Source organism: Astyanax mexicanus, chromosome 8 (assembly GCF_023375975.1).
Source record: "Astyanax mexicanus isolate ESR-SI-001 chromosome 8, AstMex3_surface, whole genome shotgun sequence".
Classification (NCBI taxonomy): Eukaryota; Metazoa; Chordata; class Actinopteri; order Characiformes; family Acestrorhamphidae; genus Astyanax; species Astyanax mexicanus.
The window spans coordinates 58,411,418-58,426,213 of NC_064415.1; the positions used below are offsets into that span (position 1 = coordinate 58,411,418).

At 39.6% G+C, this 14,796-nt stretch overlaps 1 protein-coding gene across 4 annotated transcripts in view; it reads right to left on the reverse strand.

Annotated features, from left to right (window-relative positions):
* The window catches only part of tnr (tenascin R (restrictin, janusin)), a 164,591-nt gene that overhangs the window by 31,492 nt on the left and 118,303 nt on the right, over positions 1-14,796 (reverse strand). For 3 of the 4 annotated variants that reach the window (XM_022677745.2, XM_022677747.2, XM_022677744.2), the window contains 6 exons: positions 12,818-12,933; positions 8,723-8,873; positions 5,591-5,860; positions 4,703-4,906; positions 2,075-2,164; positions 815-1,078 (listed from right to left, as the gene is read on the reverse strand). In XM_022677745.2, coding sequence (XP_022533466.2) covers positions 815-1,078; positions 2,075-2,164; positions 4,703-4,906; positions 5,591-5,860; positions 8,723-8,873; positions 12,818-12,933 — 1,095 coding nt within the window. The remainder of the gene's footprint in view (positions 1-814; positions 1,079-2,074; positions 2,165-4,702; positions 4,907-5,590; positions 5,861-8,722; positions 8,874-12,817; positions 12,934-14,796) is intronic. The other variant, XM_022677746.2, reaches the window with a different exon arrangement.

Consider the following 14,796-nt stretch of genomic DNA (forward strand, 5'->3'; position numbering starts at 1 on the left):
TCTATATAAAGTTAAAAGTCAGCAGAGGGAAGCTGTAAGATATGAAGTGCTGTAAGATTTTATGGGAAAACAAAACTGCACTGACTTTAGACTTGATAATAAAACACAGTGGATCAACAGCAGCAGATGACAGACATGACTCTCCAAACCATCACTGATCATCAGTAAATGTTACATTTCATTTAAAGTACATTAAAGGAGCAGAGTCTGGAGGAAGAGTGGAGAGACACACAGTCCAAACTGCTCGAGGTCTAGTGTGAAGTTTCCACCAATCAGTGATGGTTTGGATGGTTATTATAAGCATGGTGGTGGTACACTCTAAGAAATATAAGTACAGATTTGTACTTAAAAGAGTACAAAGCTTGTCGCTGGGGCTGTACCTTATATTAAGGTTCAAAAAAGTACCTTTCAGTGAAAGTACTTTTTTGTACCCATGGTTTTTGTGCCAGTATAGATTATAAAGATTATAAACATTGTCATCAACTAAAAATGGCTCAAAAACTTGATGATACAAAATTGTCTGGCTTTCAAATAAAAAATGTGCAATTTAAATATATACTGTTCATTAGTACAGTGATGCAGAATACTGAATGTACCTTTTGGCTGGTTAAATGGTACAAATCTGTACTTATTGCTGTTAGAAATGACTTTGTACTTCAGAGGGAACAAATCTGACCCTGTAAAGACCAATATTGTACCTTTGAGGGTACAATTATAAAGAATGTACCTTCGAGTACAAAAAAGTACTCATATCTTACCTCTGTTTTTTAGAGTGTAGGATGGATGGATGGGTGGATGGTAGGTGGCTGGTTACCTGTGAAGGCGTCGATGGTGGCGGCAGAGCTCTGCTGTCTGCCTCTCTGGGCGGTGACGGTGATGGTGTACTCGGTGCCGGGCTCCAGGCCGCTCAGCGTGGTTCTGTTGAGGTCTTTGGGCACCGTCACCTCGGTGGTCACGCCGCTGGCGGAGGTGTAGGTCACCCTGTAGTGATCTATGGGTCCCTGGACCGTCCCCCACAGCAGAGAGATGGTGTTATCTGTGGAGTCGGTGAGCATCAGGTCCATCGGGACGTCCAGACCTGCAGAGAAGAATTCGATAAGAGTTAAGATAAGATACTTGGATAACTAACATTCAAATAATAAATACGTCATATTTTAGAGATCTATAGTGCACCAGTCAATTGGGTAGCTTGATTTAGTGTGTGCCGGTGTGTCTTTGCTATCGTAACGACCGGGAAAGTACACCTATTTCTTGTCTGATTTGTCAATGTGTTATTATGTGTTGAAAGCGGAAATCTCTTAATTTCAGATGTTTTTATGTTTACATAGTTTTAGCAAAATTAAACACACATTTATATTACACTAAAATATAATTTATTTGAGGGTGTTTTTACACCAGCACTATTTGGTTCGGTTAAAATTGAAAGTGAAATCAGTAATCACATTTTTGTTCAGAGAATGAATCACATTTTCACGACAAATAAACCACTCCCGAGCTGGTTTGAGATTGGAACGAGACCATCTCCTCTTGCGAGTCTCGGCTCGATACTTATAATTCGAGCTATGCCGCTGTTCAGTTGCAGTTTACCTGGATTTATTAACTAGACCATTAACTGCCACAGTTATGAACAAACACTATCTCTGCTCCTGCTCTATGCTAAGCTGTTTACACACTGAACACACCACTCTGTTAACTGCGGGATATTCCGTTGAAAACACTGAAAACATTGGAAGCATTTAAAAGCGCAGATACGAATTTTCAGCACTCAGCTTTACACTGCACAAATACACACTGCTTTCAAACACACAACCTTCTTGCTATATTTACTTTCATGCTGCCAAACCAGACAGTTCTGACCAGAGATCAGAAGCGAGAATGTGCTTGTGTTGTTTATTAGTGCGTATTTTGGCGAGTTTAGATTTGTGCCTGTGTGAAAACAAACCAAACCAACCAGAGAAACCTACAGAAGTACATGCGTGAAAATGGTGTAACGTACAGCAAAAGTTTATTTGACATTAAATTTTAGAGCTTTTCCACTTTTTCTGATCTTTAATCTGATCTGGGAGCTGCTTACCCGTCCTGGCGTTCATGGTGGCTGGGATGCTTTGGTTGGTGCCAAGAATGGCTGAAATTCCAATTCCATATTCTGTACCTGGCTGCAGGTCTGAGAAAGGGATATAGAGGATAACAGACAGACAGACAAACAAACAGACATATAGATATACAGATTATTACTTGCAATACATAAAATAAAGTACATTAGTGATGCAGTGATGAAAAGCCTCAGAAAGGAACTGAGACAGGTGCGTTTATGTGTTTGATTCATTTGGATTTGAGTTATTGAGAATGTGAGGACGACTGTGGCAGATGGTACACTTCAGATACAGTCTGCCCATCAAAAACAGAACAAATCAAATAGACTGCAAGTCTAAAACTCATTTACAGGATTGGAAAAAATGAAGAGAGCGCTTCAGATTGTGAATCAGTTTCTCTGATTTTGCTAGATTTGATTTTACCAAAGTCATTTTAGAGCATTTATTTGCAGAAAATGAGAAATTAGCTTTCATATAATCGCAAATAATGCAAAGTAAACAAGTTCATATTCATAAAGTTTTAAGAGTTCAGAAATAATCAATATTTGTTGGAATAACCCTGGTGGTTTTTAATCACAGTTTTTTTCATGCATCTTGGCATCATGTTCTCCTCCACCAGTCTTACACACTGCTTTTGGATAACTTCTTCCTCTTGATTATATTCCAGAGGTTTTTAATTGGGTAAAATTAAAGAAATTCATTGTTTCTAAGTGCTCTCTTATTTTTTCCACAGCTGTATTTATATTATATATATACAGTGAGTCCAAGAAGTATTTGATCCCTTGCTGATTTTCTTTGTTTGCCCACTAATAAAGACACTATCCTTCTGCACTTTTAATGGTAGATATATTCTAACATGGAGAGACAGAATATCAAGACAAAAATCCAGAATATAATTTTAAAGAATATATTTTAATTAATTTGTATTTCAATGAGGAAAATAAGTATTTGATCCCTCTTGCCAAACACACTCAATACTTAGTGGCAAAGCCTTTGTTTGCAAGCACAGCGGTGAGACGTTTGTTGTAGTTAACCACAAGTTTAGCACACACACCAGGGGGAATTTTGGCCCACTCTTCTTTGCAGATCCTCTCTAAATCATGAAGGTTGGTGGGCTGTCGCTTGGCAACTCTGACCTTCAGCTCCCTCCATAGATTTTCGATCGGATTGAGGTCTGGCGACTGGCTGGGCCACTCCATGACCTTACTGTGATTTTTCTTGAGCCAATCCTTTGTTGCCTTTGCTGTATGTTTAGGGTCGTTATCATGTTGGAAGACCCAACCACGGCCCATTTTCAGATCCCTGGCAGAGGGGAGGAGGTTGTCCCTCAGGATTGTGCGGTACATGGCTCCATCCATCTTCCCAGTGATGCGGTGAAGTAGCCCTGTACCCTTGGCAGAGAAACACCCCCAAAACATTATGCTTCCACCTCCATGCTTGACGGTGGGCACAGTGTTCTTGGGGTCATAGGCAGCATTTTTCTTCCTCCACACATGGCGGGTGGAGTTGAGACCAAAAAGTTCAATTTTGGTCTCGTCTGACCACAAAACCTTCTCCCAATAACTTGGTTCATCTTTCAAATGATCATTGGCATACTTGAGGCGTGCCTCCACATGTGCTCTCTTCAGCAGGGGTACCTTTCGGGCACTGCAGGATGTGAATCCATTGTTGCGCAAAGTGTTGCCAATTGTTTCCTTGCAAACTGTGGTCCCAGCTGCCTTCAGGTCATTTGCTAACTCCTGCCGAGTGGTTGCAGGACGATTTCTGACCGTTCTCAGCATCATTGCCACCCCACGAGGCGAAATCTTCTTTGGAGCACTGGGCCGAGGTCTGTTGATTGTCATGTTATACTCTTTAAACTTTCTGATAATTGCACCAATAGTTGTTACTTTCACATCCAACACCTTACTAATCTTTTTGTAGCCCATTCCAGCTTTGTGAAGGTCAACAATTCTGACTCTGAGGTCCTGTGACAGCTCTTTGGTTTTACCCATGTTGGAGACTTGAAATCTGTGTGATCTGTCTGATTCTGTGGACAGGTGTTTTTCACACAAGTGATTAGTGAGAACAGGTGGCTTCAGGTCAGGTAACAAGTTGATTGGGAGTGTCTAACTGGTCTGTAAAAGCCAGAACTGCTAATGAATACTAAGGGATCAAATACTTATTTCACTCCATGAAATACAAATCAATTAATATATATTCCTTAGATTTATTTTCTGGATTTTCTTTTTAATATTCTGTCTCTCCATGTAAGAATACATCTACCATTAAAAGTATAGAATGATCATGTCTTTATTAGTGGGCCAACGAAGAAAATCAGCAAGGGATCAAATACTTCTTGGACTCACTGTATATATATATATATATATATATATATATATATATATATATATATATATATATATATATATATATATATATATATATATATATAAATTATTAGCTTGTTATCAAACATCTAAATCTAAATTTAAGTTTGCTCTATCCACAGAGACTCTTAAGCTGACAAAAAATATGTTATAATATAATTCATGCCATAGAGGGTTAATCTGTCCTAAAGAAAAGAGGAAAAAGCAGAACTGTGACCAATCAGATGTGATCATTCTCACCAGTGAGAGTGGTTTTAGTGGTGGCCCCTTCATCACGTTGCACTATGACCGTATCGTACTGTTCTCCAGCCAGAGTGCTGTACACCACCCGGTATCCCTCCACCTCCGCCTCGCTGTTCTCCCACTCCAGGTCCAGCGTGGTGGAGCTCTTATCCAGCACCCGCAGGTTCTTCGGTGCATCGATTTCTGAGAAAAACGAAAAAACTGAAAATGGTTGGGCTACTCAGACCGGGCGTCAGAGGATGGACATACAGTATTATACAAATTCAGTATTATTGATACAGTACAGTTGGAGAATGAAACTGAAACACCTGGTTTTAGAGCACAGTAATTGATTGTGGTGACGGACAGTTCTGGTGGAAACAGGAGAGTTGAGGTGCACATTGAATTCTGCGTGATTTGATCAGCCGTGGTTTTATGTTTTTTGGATACAATCCGGGTTAGCACCCGAACATCCCTTTCAGACAGCTTCCTCTTACAGCGTCCACAGTTAATCCTGTTGGATGTGGTTGGTTCTTCTTGGTGGTATGCTGACATTACCCTGGATACCGTGGCTCTTGATGCATCACAAAGACTTGCTGTCTTGGTCACAGATGCTCCAGCAAGACGTGCACCAACAATTTGTCCTCTTTTGAACTCTGGTATGTCTCCCATAATGTTGTGTGCATTGCAATATTTAGAGCAGAACTGTGCTCTTACCCTGCTAATTGAACCTTCACACTCTGCTCTTACTGGTGCAATGTGTCATTAATGAAGATTGAACACCAGGCTGCTCCAATTTAGCCATGAAACCTAAAATCCCACACTAAAATGAAAGGTGTTTTCAGTTCATAGCTCTGTTGCTATTTAAGCGGTGCAGGAGGAAGAACATGAAGGACATGTCCTCACCCGTAGTAAACTCAGTTGATATGGATCCGCTCTCGTTGCCCTTTCGAACTCCGCTGACGGAAACCTCGTATCTGGATCCGGGGCGCAGGACCTGCAGGGAGTACTGGCTCAGAGTCGGCTCCAAGCGGAAGGTGGTCTTGGGTCCGTCATCTCCGGCTAATCCGTAACGCAGGACGATCTGATCCACTTTAGCTCTGGGCGGCGTCCACTCTACGAACGCCACAGTGTCGGACACGTCACGGACTATGAGCTGGGTCGGTCCATCGATTACTAATAAAGAGACACAAACAACAACATTTATTCTATAAACTACAGACAACATTTCTCCTAAATTACAATAAAAATATTCTCATTTAGAGCATTTATTTTTTAACATAGTTTTTTTTTCATGCATCTTGGCATCATGTTCTCCTCCACCAGTCTTACACACTGCTTTTGGATAACTTTATGCTGCTTTACTCCTGGTTTAAAAATTCAAGCAGTTCAGTTTGGTGGTTTGATGGTTTGTGATCATCCATCTTCCTCTTGATTATATTCCAGAGGTTATTTTTATTTGGAGTCCTGCTGGAAAATGAAATCCGCATCTGCACAAAATGTATAACTTGTTTGTTTAGAACATGGTGCACATCTTTGTCTATTATTGAATTATTAACCCCTTATTAACTCTTAATAAACTCCAGCACATCAAACTGCTGCCAATTATAATAACACTAATAACATGTAGAATTAGCTAATAGTTAATAATGCTTAATAATCGAATCCACTTAACAGGGTGCTAACATCCCGTAACTGTTTATTGTGCTCTATAAGAACTAATACAGCCATTATGAATCACAATTCCACATAACAGATCTTTGATTAAGCACCAATAACACTCATACAACAGAATAAAGCCTAATAATAAGTAGTGAATAAATCGTTTACAAATGTCTAATTAAGGCTTTATTAAGCAAATAATAAGATGTTAATAAGCGCCTAATTTGTTTTCCTTAAAATAAAGTGTTACCGAGAGCAGTTAACAGAAGACAGCAACGTTATGCAAGACTGGTGGTGAGTAAGGGTTATTAAATTTAAATAAGTGTATTTTTACTCTGGTAGGTGGCTTCCAGAGGGGACAGTAATATTAAACACCTGTAAAGGAACTGTGGACCAAGGTCTGGCCTTCCTCTGGATTTTTCTGACTGAAGTTGAAAGTGCTAATTGGACAGTGAAGGACTTTTGTCAGCCTCCATCATTCCATCTTCATCTCTTTACATTTTAAGTGGCTCCATTTAAGCTTCATTAGAGAGAGCAGCTCTTAGACGTAGAGGATGTGTGAAGCGATTACTCTCAGTGCGCCGGGTTTAATCTGAGTGCAGGGTGAAATCCGCTGCTGCTGCTGTTTCTCTATTTAAGCTATAAAACAATGAGAAAAGCTTCATAGCTGGAGGTTTACTGGATCATCAGCAGAAATGCCTTTTTTAGTTTTTTAATAAATTGTTACTTTCATTATTAAAAACCTCTGGAATATAATCAAGAGGAATCTGAACTGCTTGAATTTTTGCTCCAGGAGTAAAGCATCATAAAGTTATCCAAAAGCAGTGTGTAAGACTGGTGGAGGAGAACATGATGCCAAGATGCATGAAATTAAAACTGTGATTAAAAACCAACCAGGGTTATTCCACCAAATATTGATTTCTGAACTCTTAAAACTTGAATATGAACATGAACTTGAGGTCTGGAATTCATCAAACCAACAAACTGAACTGCTTGAATAGATTTTTACACCAGGAGTAAAGCAGCATAAAGTTATCCAAAAGCAGTGTGTAAGACTGGTGGAGGAGATCATGATGCCAAGATGAAAAACCAGGGTTATTCCACCAAATATTGATTTCTGAACTCTTAAAACTTGCATATGAGTATGAACTTGTTTTCTCTCTCTCTCTCTCTCTCTCTCTCTCTCTCTCTCTCTCTCTCTCTCTCTCTCTCTATATATATATATATATATATATATATATATATATATATATATATTAAATAAATAAAAGTCAGGCTATTGTTTTTGTTGTTCGGCACTCAGGAACTTCAGGAACCGCTCCGTCTGCGATGTAATTTACGATCATTCTTCACCGAAGTTCTAACAGAAGACAGATCTCTGTGCACATAACTAATTAGGTGAGATCAAATTTAACTTTCTTTATCCAATAAGGAATCCGCACAGGCCTGGTGAAATATTAACAATCCGTCTGCATAATTAATGCGGCTTTAATTCCGGCTGAAGCGCGGCTGAAGCGATGGCTGCTGGGCTGCAGACGCTGGGTTTGGGTAGGTGAGAGGAGATATAGTGATTGCAGTGGTTGAGTCTGCAGGAGGTGGAGGGGGAGCTCTGGGCTGGAGTTTACATTAAGTGTATAATTGCTGGAGGAACCTGATCGTTCATCAAGCTGACACTTTCCATTAACTCCAGCAGCCTGACACTCTGATATGATGTCCCCGTAATGCACACACACACACACCTGAACACACACACACCTGAACACACACACACACCTGAACACACACACACCTGAACACACACACACACCTGAACACACACTGGTACAATATCACAAACTCTCTCTCTCTTCTCTCTCTGTATCAATTTTTATTTATTTTATTTTTTGCTTTATTAGCATAAATTGCAAATAGCTACTATTGCCAAAGAAAATAGTTCAACAAATACAAAAATTATAAACAGATTATGACATCTATCTATCTTTCTTTCTCACTGTATCTCTCTCTCTTTTTATCTCTGTATATTTCTTCCTCTTTTTCTAGCTTAATGTAAAGTAATGCCCATAACTGATTGGTGTGGATAAACACATGTTTATTGTTGATGTAAAAGTTGGGAATGTATGTGTGTTGGGGATGCACTGTTTTTTCCAAGATAGCGATGAACGTCTGACTGTTGGCGTCTGTCTGGGTTGTATTCAGTCAGTGGAGCTCCTGTGTTTTCTGTTACCAGGATAGCAATACACCAAGAACCACACCCATCAGTGTAGATATATTCAGAAGCACTGCTGCTGTTTAAACCAGGCAGCAGGAAGGAGTGGAAATAGACTGTGGGAGGGGTGTAGGTAATAAATGTTGTAATAATAAATGTTATAAACTCACGTGTGGTGACCGTGGCGGTGACGGGCTGGCTCCTCCCCTGATCCTTCAGAGCCACCAGGTTGACGGTGTACTCCTCTCCAGGCTTCAATCCAGTCTGATGGAAGGAGGTGATGGTGCTGGGGAGCTGAGCCGTCATTCCTCCATCATTATCCTGAAAAAACAAAAACACAGAACATGTCCTCGTGTTATCCTGCTGCCACGCCCTTTTATACACACACACACACAAACACACACACCGCAAACAACAGTGCAAAGGTGCAGGTCAGCAAACTGCTTTAAAAGAAATGCCCTGAGGTTAGATCCAGACTCCAGCGTTCTCAGAGTTCTCGTTCCCCGTTAAATAAAAATACAGCATGTTTTAAAGAAGCACACAGTGAACCAACCTTCCCATTCCTTTAAAAAACACTTATACTATACACAGCCCAATCAAATAATAAAAAAAAGATCAAACAATTAGAGATATTTAAATTTCCAGAATGGTTACCATACAGTGATAGAGTTTAAAGATCTCATTTCATTGTTTTTCATTCATTTTAAAATGTCTAGTTGTGTCTCTAGAGTAAATGAATGGTTTGTCTAAAAAAGTGCTCCGGTGATCTGGTATAACACTGCTTTAGTCCGGTGGAGGAGTGAGGGGGGCGGGTAAAACGATAGGATTTCAGCTCTTGCTCATGAATATTCATTCAAAAAAGTAACAAAAGGATTTTTGCAGAAACAGATCATGCTAAACTATATTTAGAATTAAAATGAACATGAAATACAAAAAGAAAAAGAAAAAACACTGTATTTATATACTGCAAAATGCAGTAAAAATCTTAAAATCCTGAACAAATTGCTTTTTTTATGAGAACAAAACTTTTCAATGTATCCCATTCGATATGTTCATTAAAATTTTAAGTGTAGGCACCCCGGGCAGGGTCAGCGGCAGTGTGAAGGCGAGATAGCGATTTTTATCCATCCGTCCATTTGACTTCGAGGTCCGGTCTCTTCTCTCTCTTCCTCGTCCGGCTCTAACTCATTGATTTCTGGCTGGTTCTGCTCTCAGGCTCCCTGCTTCCTCATGCATTTTGTAAGATCAGGATTTTCACAGAATTTTTTACTCTTTTTAATGTTTTTTTTTGTTTTTTTTTAGGTCTAAGCTGTCTAACATTAGCAGAACTCTTCTAATGTGATTTCCCAATTTCTCCTCTCCAGCCCCTCTCGACCAGCCCCCCCCGACCCTCCCTCTGTCCCTCTGTCCTCTGTCCTCTGTCCCTCTGTCTGTCCTGCTCTGTATTCGGATCACGTCCCGCAGAAGAGCCGCCCGTCTTTGTTTCCATGGTATTTTTTTCCTTTTTGTCCCGTCTTTCATCTGAAGTCCAAGGTTGTGTAAAACCTGTGAAGGCGTGATTACCCCACATTCTGCTCTGAGGCGGGGGTGGAGGAGTCGAGGGGTTGCTGGGAGCGAGACGGGGGTGTTGGATCATAGACATCATATACATAGACGCCACATACCCTGCCTCCTGGTGTATCAGCTCGGCTGCCATATTGGCGGAGGCAACTCTGCGCCCCCAGTGCATTAATTTACACTGAGGAAAGTGTTTACTTAATACACCTCTAATAATCACAACTCTACCAATTTATACCTGATTTTCACAGGGTTTGGATTGTTACAAACAGCAGAGATGTAGTAATGATTCAGGATGCTGTTACACATTACAAATACCTGCTTTTATACTGTAATACATATGGTATGGCATATTAATCTCTTTCTATATACGTACAGGTGTTGGAGAATGAATCTGAAACCTGGTTTTAGATCACAGTAATTGATTGTGGTGACGGACAGTTCTGGTGGAAACAGGAGAGTTGAGGTGCACATTGAATTCTGCGTGATTTGATCAGCCGTGGTTTTATGTTTTTTGGATACAATCCGGGTTAGCACCCGAACATCCCTTTCAGACAGCTTCCTCTTACAGCGTCCACAGTTAATCCTGTTGGATGTGGTTGGTCCTTCTTGGTGGTATGCTGACGTTACCCTGGATACCGTGGCTCTTGATGCATCACAAAGACTTGCTGTCTTGGTCACAGATGCTCCAGCAAGACGTGCACCAACAATTTGTCCTCTTTTGAACTCTGGTATGTCTCCCATAATGTTGTGTGCATTGCAATATTTAGAGCAGAACTGTGCTCTTACCCTGATAATTGAACCTTCACACTCTGCTCTTACTGGTGCAATGTGCAATTAATGAAGATTGAACACCAGGCTGCTCCAATTTAGCCATGAAACCTAAAATCCCACACTAAAATGATGACTCTGCTGTTTGTAACAAACCAAACCGTGTGAAAAATCGGGCATAAATTAAAGGAGTTGTGATTATTATAGGTGTATTAAACACCTTACTCAGTGTAAATTAATGCACTGGGGGCGCAGGGTTGCCTCGTCCAATATGGCCGTCGCGCTGATACACCAGGAGGCAGGGTATGTGGCGTCTATGTATATGATGTCTATGAGTTAGATACAGAACATTACAGGCAAAGCTTCAAACACAAAGCTTATTACTATTATTATACATCTAATACTGTCCTGAGATAGATTCACCCAATCATCTACCGGCCAAAGACAGCCCTGTCTGTGTGTGAGTGTGTGTGTGAGTGTGTGTGTGTGTGTGTGTGTGTGTGTGTGTGTGTTCTGGGCAAAGAGACAAACACCATTAAATAATCCCATAATCCCCTCTTTTCTCTGCACCTATTACCAGCTACACAGTCCATCTCTCACCTCCCCTTTCTTTATCACCCAAAGGAAAACGCTGTGTTTACAAGCTCAATATTTACATTTAGCATTAATATGCTAACCAGCTATAAACGTCCCTCCAGAGCCGAGGAAGAAGAAGCCTCTTGAGAAACAGGGACAGAAACAGACACACAGCTTTACCTACAGGTTGTTTTTGCTATCGTAACATCGGGAAAAGTACACAAGCCAAGGCAAGTTTTAGTTAAATTTATATAGCACCTTTTATACACAACGGCCATTCAAAGTGCTTTACAAAGAATAAAGCATGAATAAAACATGATTTAAACTATATATATTCAAAACAAGGACAATTAACAAAATGAATAACAATAAAAGTGTGCACAACACATCGAAACACAATTCAAAAGGCATTGTTCTAGTTCTAATTCTCTTAATTAATCATGGATGTGGTTAATTTGGGGCGTAACATGAAATAAATAAACCAATCACTGTGTCACTTTAAAAGCTCAGGTGAGTTCAGGTGAGCTCTGACTTTGGCGGATTGCTATTTTAACAGTGCAGCTACCTGGACGTGTTCAACAAACTCTTCTCTGCAGAGGAAACTGAGCTGCTGGTTGACGGTGTGAAGGAGTGTGTAATTAAAATGTAATTTAAATTAAATAATTGTGTAATTAAAAGGCCAATTACTCAACCCACTCATTAGGACTTCCCCTATCACTAGTGATGCCCCCGAACATCAGAAGGGTTAAGAAGACTAGCACTACTTTTGAATCTCTTTAGCGGAGTAGCATCACAGTGCTAACGCTTGGAGGAAAGCGCAGCGACTCTGGTGGTTCTGATACACCAGCTCACAGACGCAGCCTTTGGTGCTGATCCACATCACCCTAGGAGTGATGAAAGAGGGGAAAGAGCACCATCTACTGTACTGTACCCACCCAGAGAGAGAAAGAGAGAGCCAATTGTGCTCTCTCAGGGCTCCAGCAGCTGATGGCATGTCCGCTGCATGTACGCGATTTACACCAGCGATCTTCCTACTGATCATAATAGTAGCGCTTTAGCCTTCTGAGCCACTCTGAGACTTCCTATTAAAGCACTTTTTAGCGCAGTGACGATGAGAACGAAACCTTCACTTTGCTTTAAAATGTGCTTTTGATTTCTGTAATTTACCACCGACCCAAAAACTACTGACCGCTGTCAAACACACGAGCTTCAGTTCCCCGTCCGTCATGGCGTGTATGCGCTGCAGTGCATATTTAAAGCTGAACGCTTACAGATGGCTGTTTATTTTAGCGCCGGTTTAAAATAAACTCAGACAGAAGGAAGAATCAATTGAAGTGTGACCTCCCAGAAAAAAGCCTTACCTTGGGAATGAAGCTTATTTCCCAGCCATCAAACAAGTAGTCGAAGGGTTGCCACTGAACCTCCACAGACGTCTCCGTGATGGATTTGAAGAGTAAACCGTCTGGATTCGAAAGATCTGGAAGGCACAGATTGATGCATTATTGGCCTCCGTCTTCGGCGAGCTCAATAAATCACCTTTTTCTTTAGCCAAGACAGCGCTCCCCTCTCCAGAGGAACCGGAGGAACCGCGGCGTGGAGAACTCATAATATCAGCTCATAATAAAAGATATAAGAGATATAAGACACAACCGAGGGGATTAAATCTGCTGAATCAAATACATTTTACATAAAATGCATAAATCTATTTAAACTATGAAAACATTTGAAGTATACACAGATCAATTATAACATTATGAGCATTTCCTACACCAATTATTTCGTTATTTAATATACATATATATTTCACTCCGTAGTTAAACAATTATAATATATATATATATATATAATAAATATAATTAAAGTCTGTAGTTGTGTATCTGTTTCTCTGTAAATTTAATTATTCTCCTCTTTTCAGAACATTACACAGAATTCCACAGTGTCCTATACGGTCCTACAGTATATAATCAAATGGACAATGATGTACAATTATAATGATATGATTGATCTATGTGTATTCTATATAAAGATAATATTTATAATCATAATATTTAGTTTGTTTTTTAATATGCTACATGATCGATAAACAAACACCCTATTGAATACAGTATTATCTTAGCTGAATGACTATAAATGTACTAAAATACTGTAAATATTAGCTAGTCAAGTAAATTGATTAGCAAACAAATAATCAAATTAATCCCAATAGAATTATTTTTTAAAACACTTTTGATAAGTGATTTAATAAGTATTTAAATATGAGTAAATAAGAATCAGTGCTAAAAACACTTATATTCTTTAAAAAATAATCATATTAATATTACTAATCACAACAATATTCTGTGACTAAATCATGGATAAAACCATGATCACATTTTTTTAATGCTGGTACTGAGCTGTATTAATGATAGGAAAACAGTAATGTGGTTAAAACCTGTCAAATTAGATCCTAGATTAGATTTTTTAACTGTATTATTATTTATAGTTTGGCGTAGTTTTAATGCTTATAAACTAGAATATTGTAAAGTTCTGAGTTACCGAGTTTTATTGAGAGTTTTAATAGAGGAAATAAACGCTAGTGTAGCTCCATATTCCACACTCAACAGCTTTAAAAAAAGAGGAAGCGTACCCTCAACTTTAGCATAAATAAAGGTAATCTACCTTCTGAACTCAGCAGTTAGTGGTTAGTTGTTGTGTTATATCATGTAATAAAAATCTGATAATGCATCATCAGGCTCTATCAATGTTGTCCTGTGATTAATTTTCATATAAAAAAGATGTTAAAGTTTCGAGATTAAATGCATGCATTAATTTATTATTTTTTGCAGATGTTTTTGTGCATTTCAGTACTCAACTATAGAAACATATACATATATTTTTATCTACGCTCCTCCTGTGATGTTTTGCACGTGCCCAGTAAAAAAAAAAAAAAAAAATGTCCCGTCACTTTGGTCATCGCTGATTACAGGTGTTGAGTTAAGCATGAGCGGCTCATGTTGATATCAATTACATGCAGCAATTCCCATCAGATTTAATTTGCTCCCATTCGCTCGATTGCCTCTAAATTAGCTGTAATAACTCGCACGGCGAGTGGTTAGCGATTCTGCGCTGACGTTAGCTGTGAAACGCGGGGTAGGCGGTACTATTCTGGGATGTGGTGCACATGGTTGACAGGCAGGACAGCAGAATATGCACTACAGCCTTTAGCCAATCTGGCAACGCTACTCAGCAGGTGGCAGCCGTCTAATCATATCCTGTTGGCAAAGACGGACAGTCTGTCTGGAGAACAGTGTGTGTGTGTGTGTGTGTGTGAGAGAGAGAGAGAGAGAGAGAGAGCTTCATC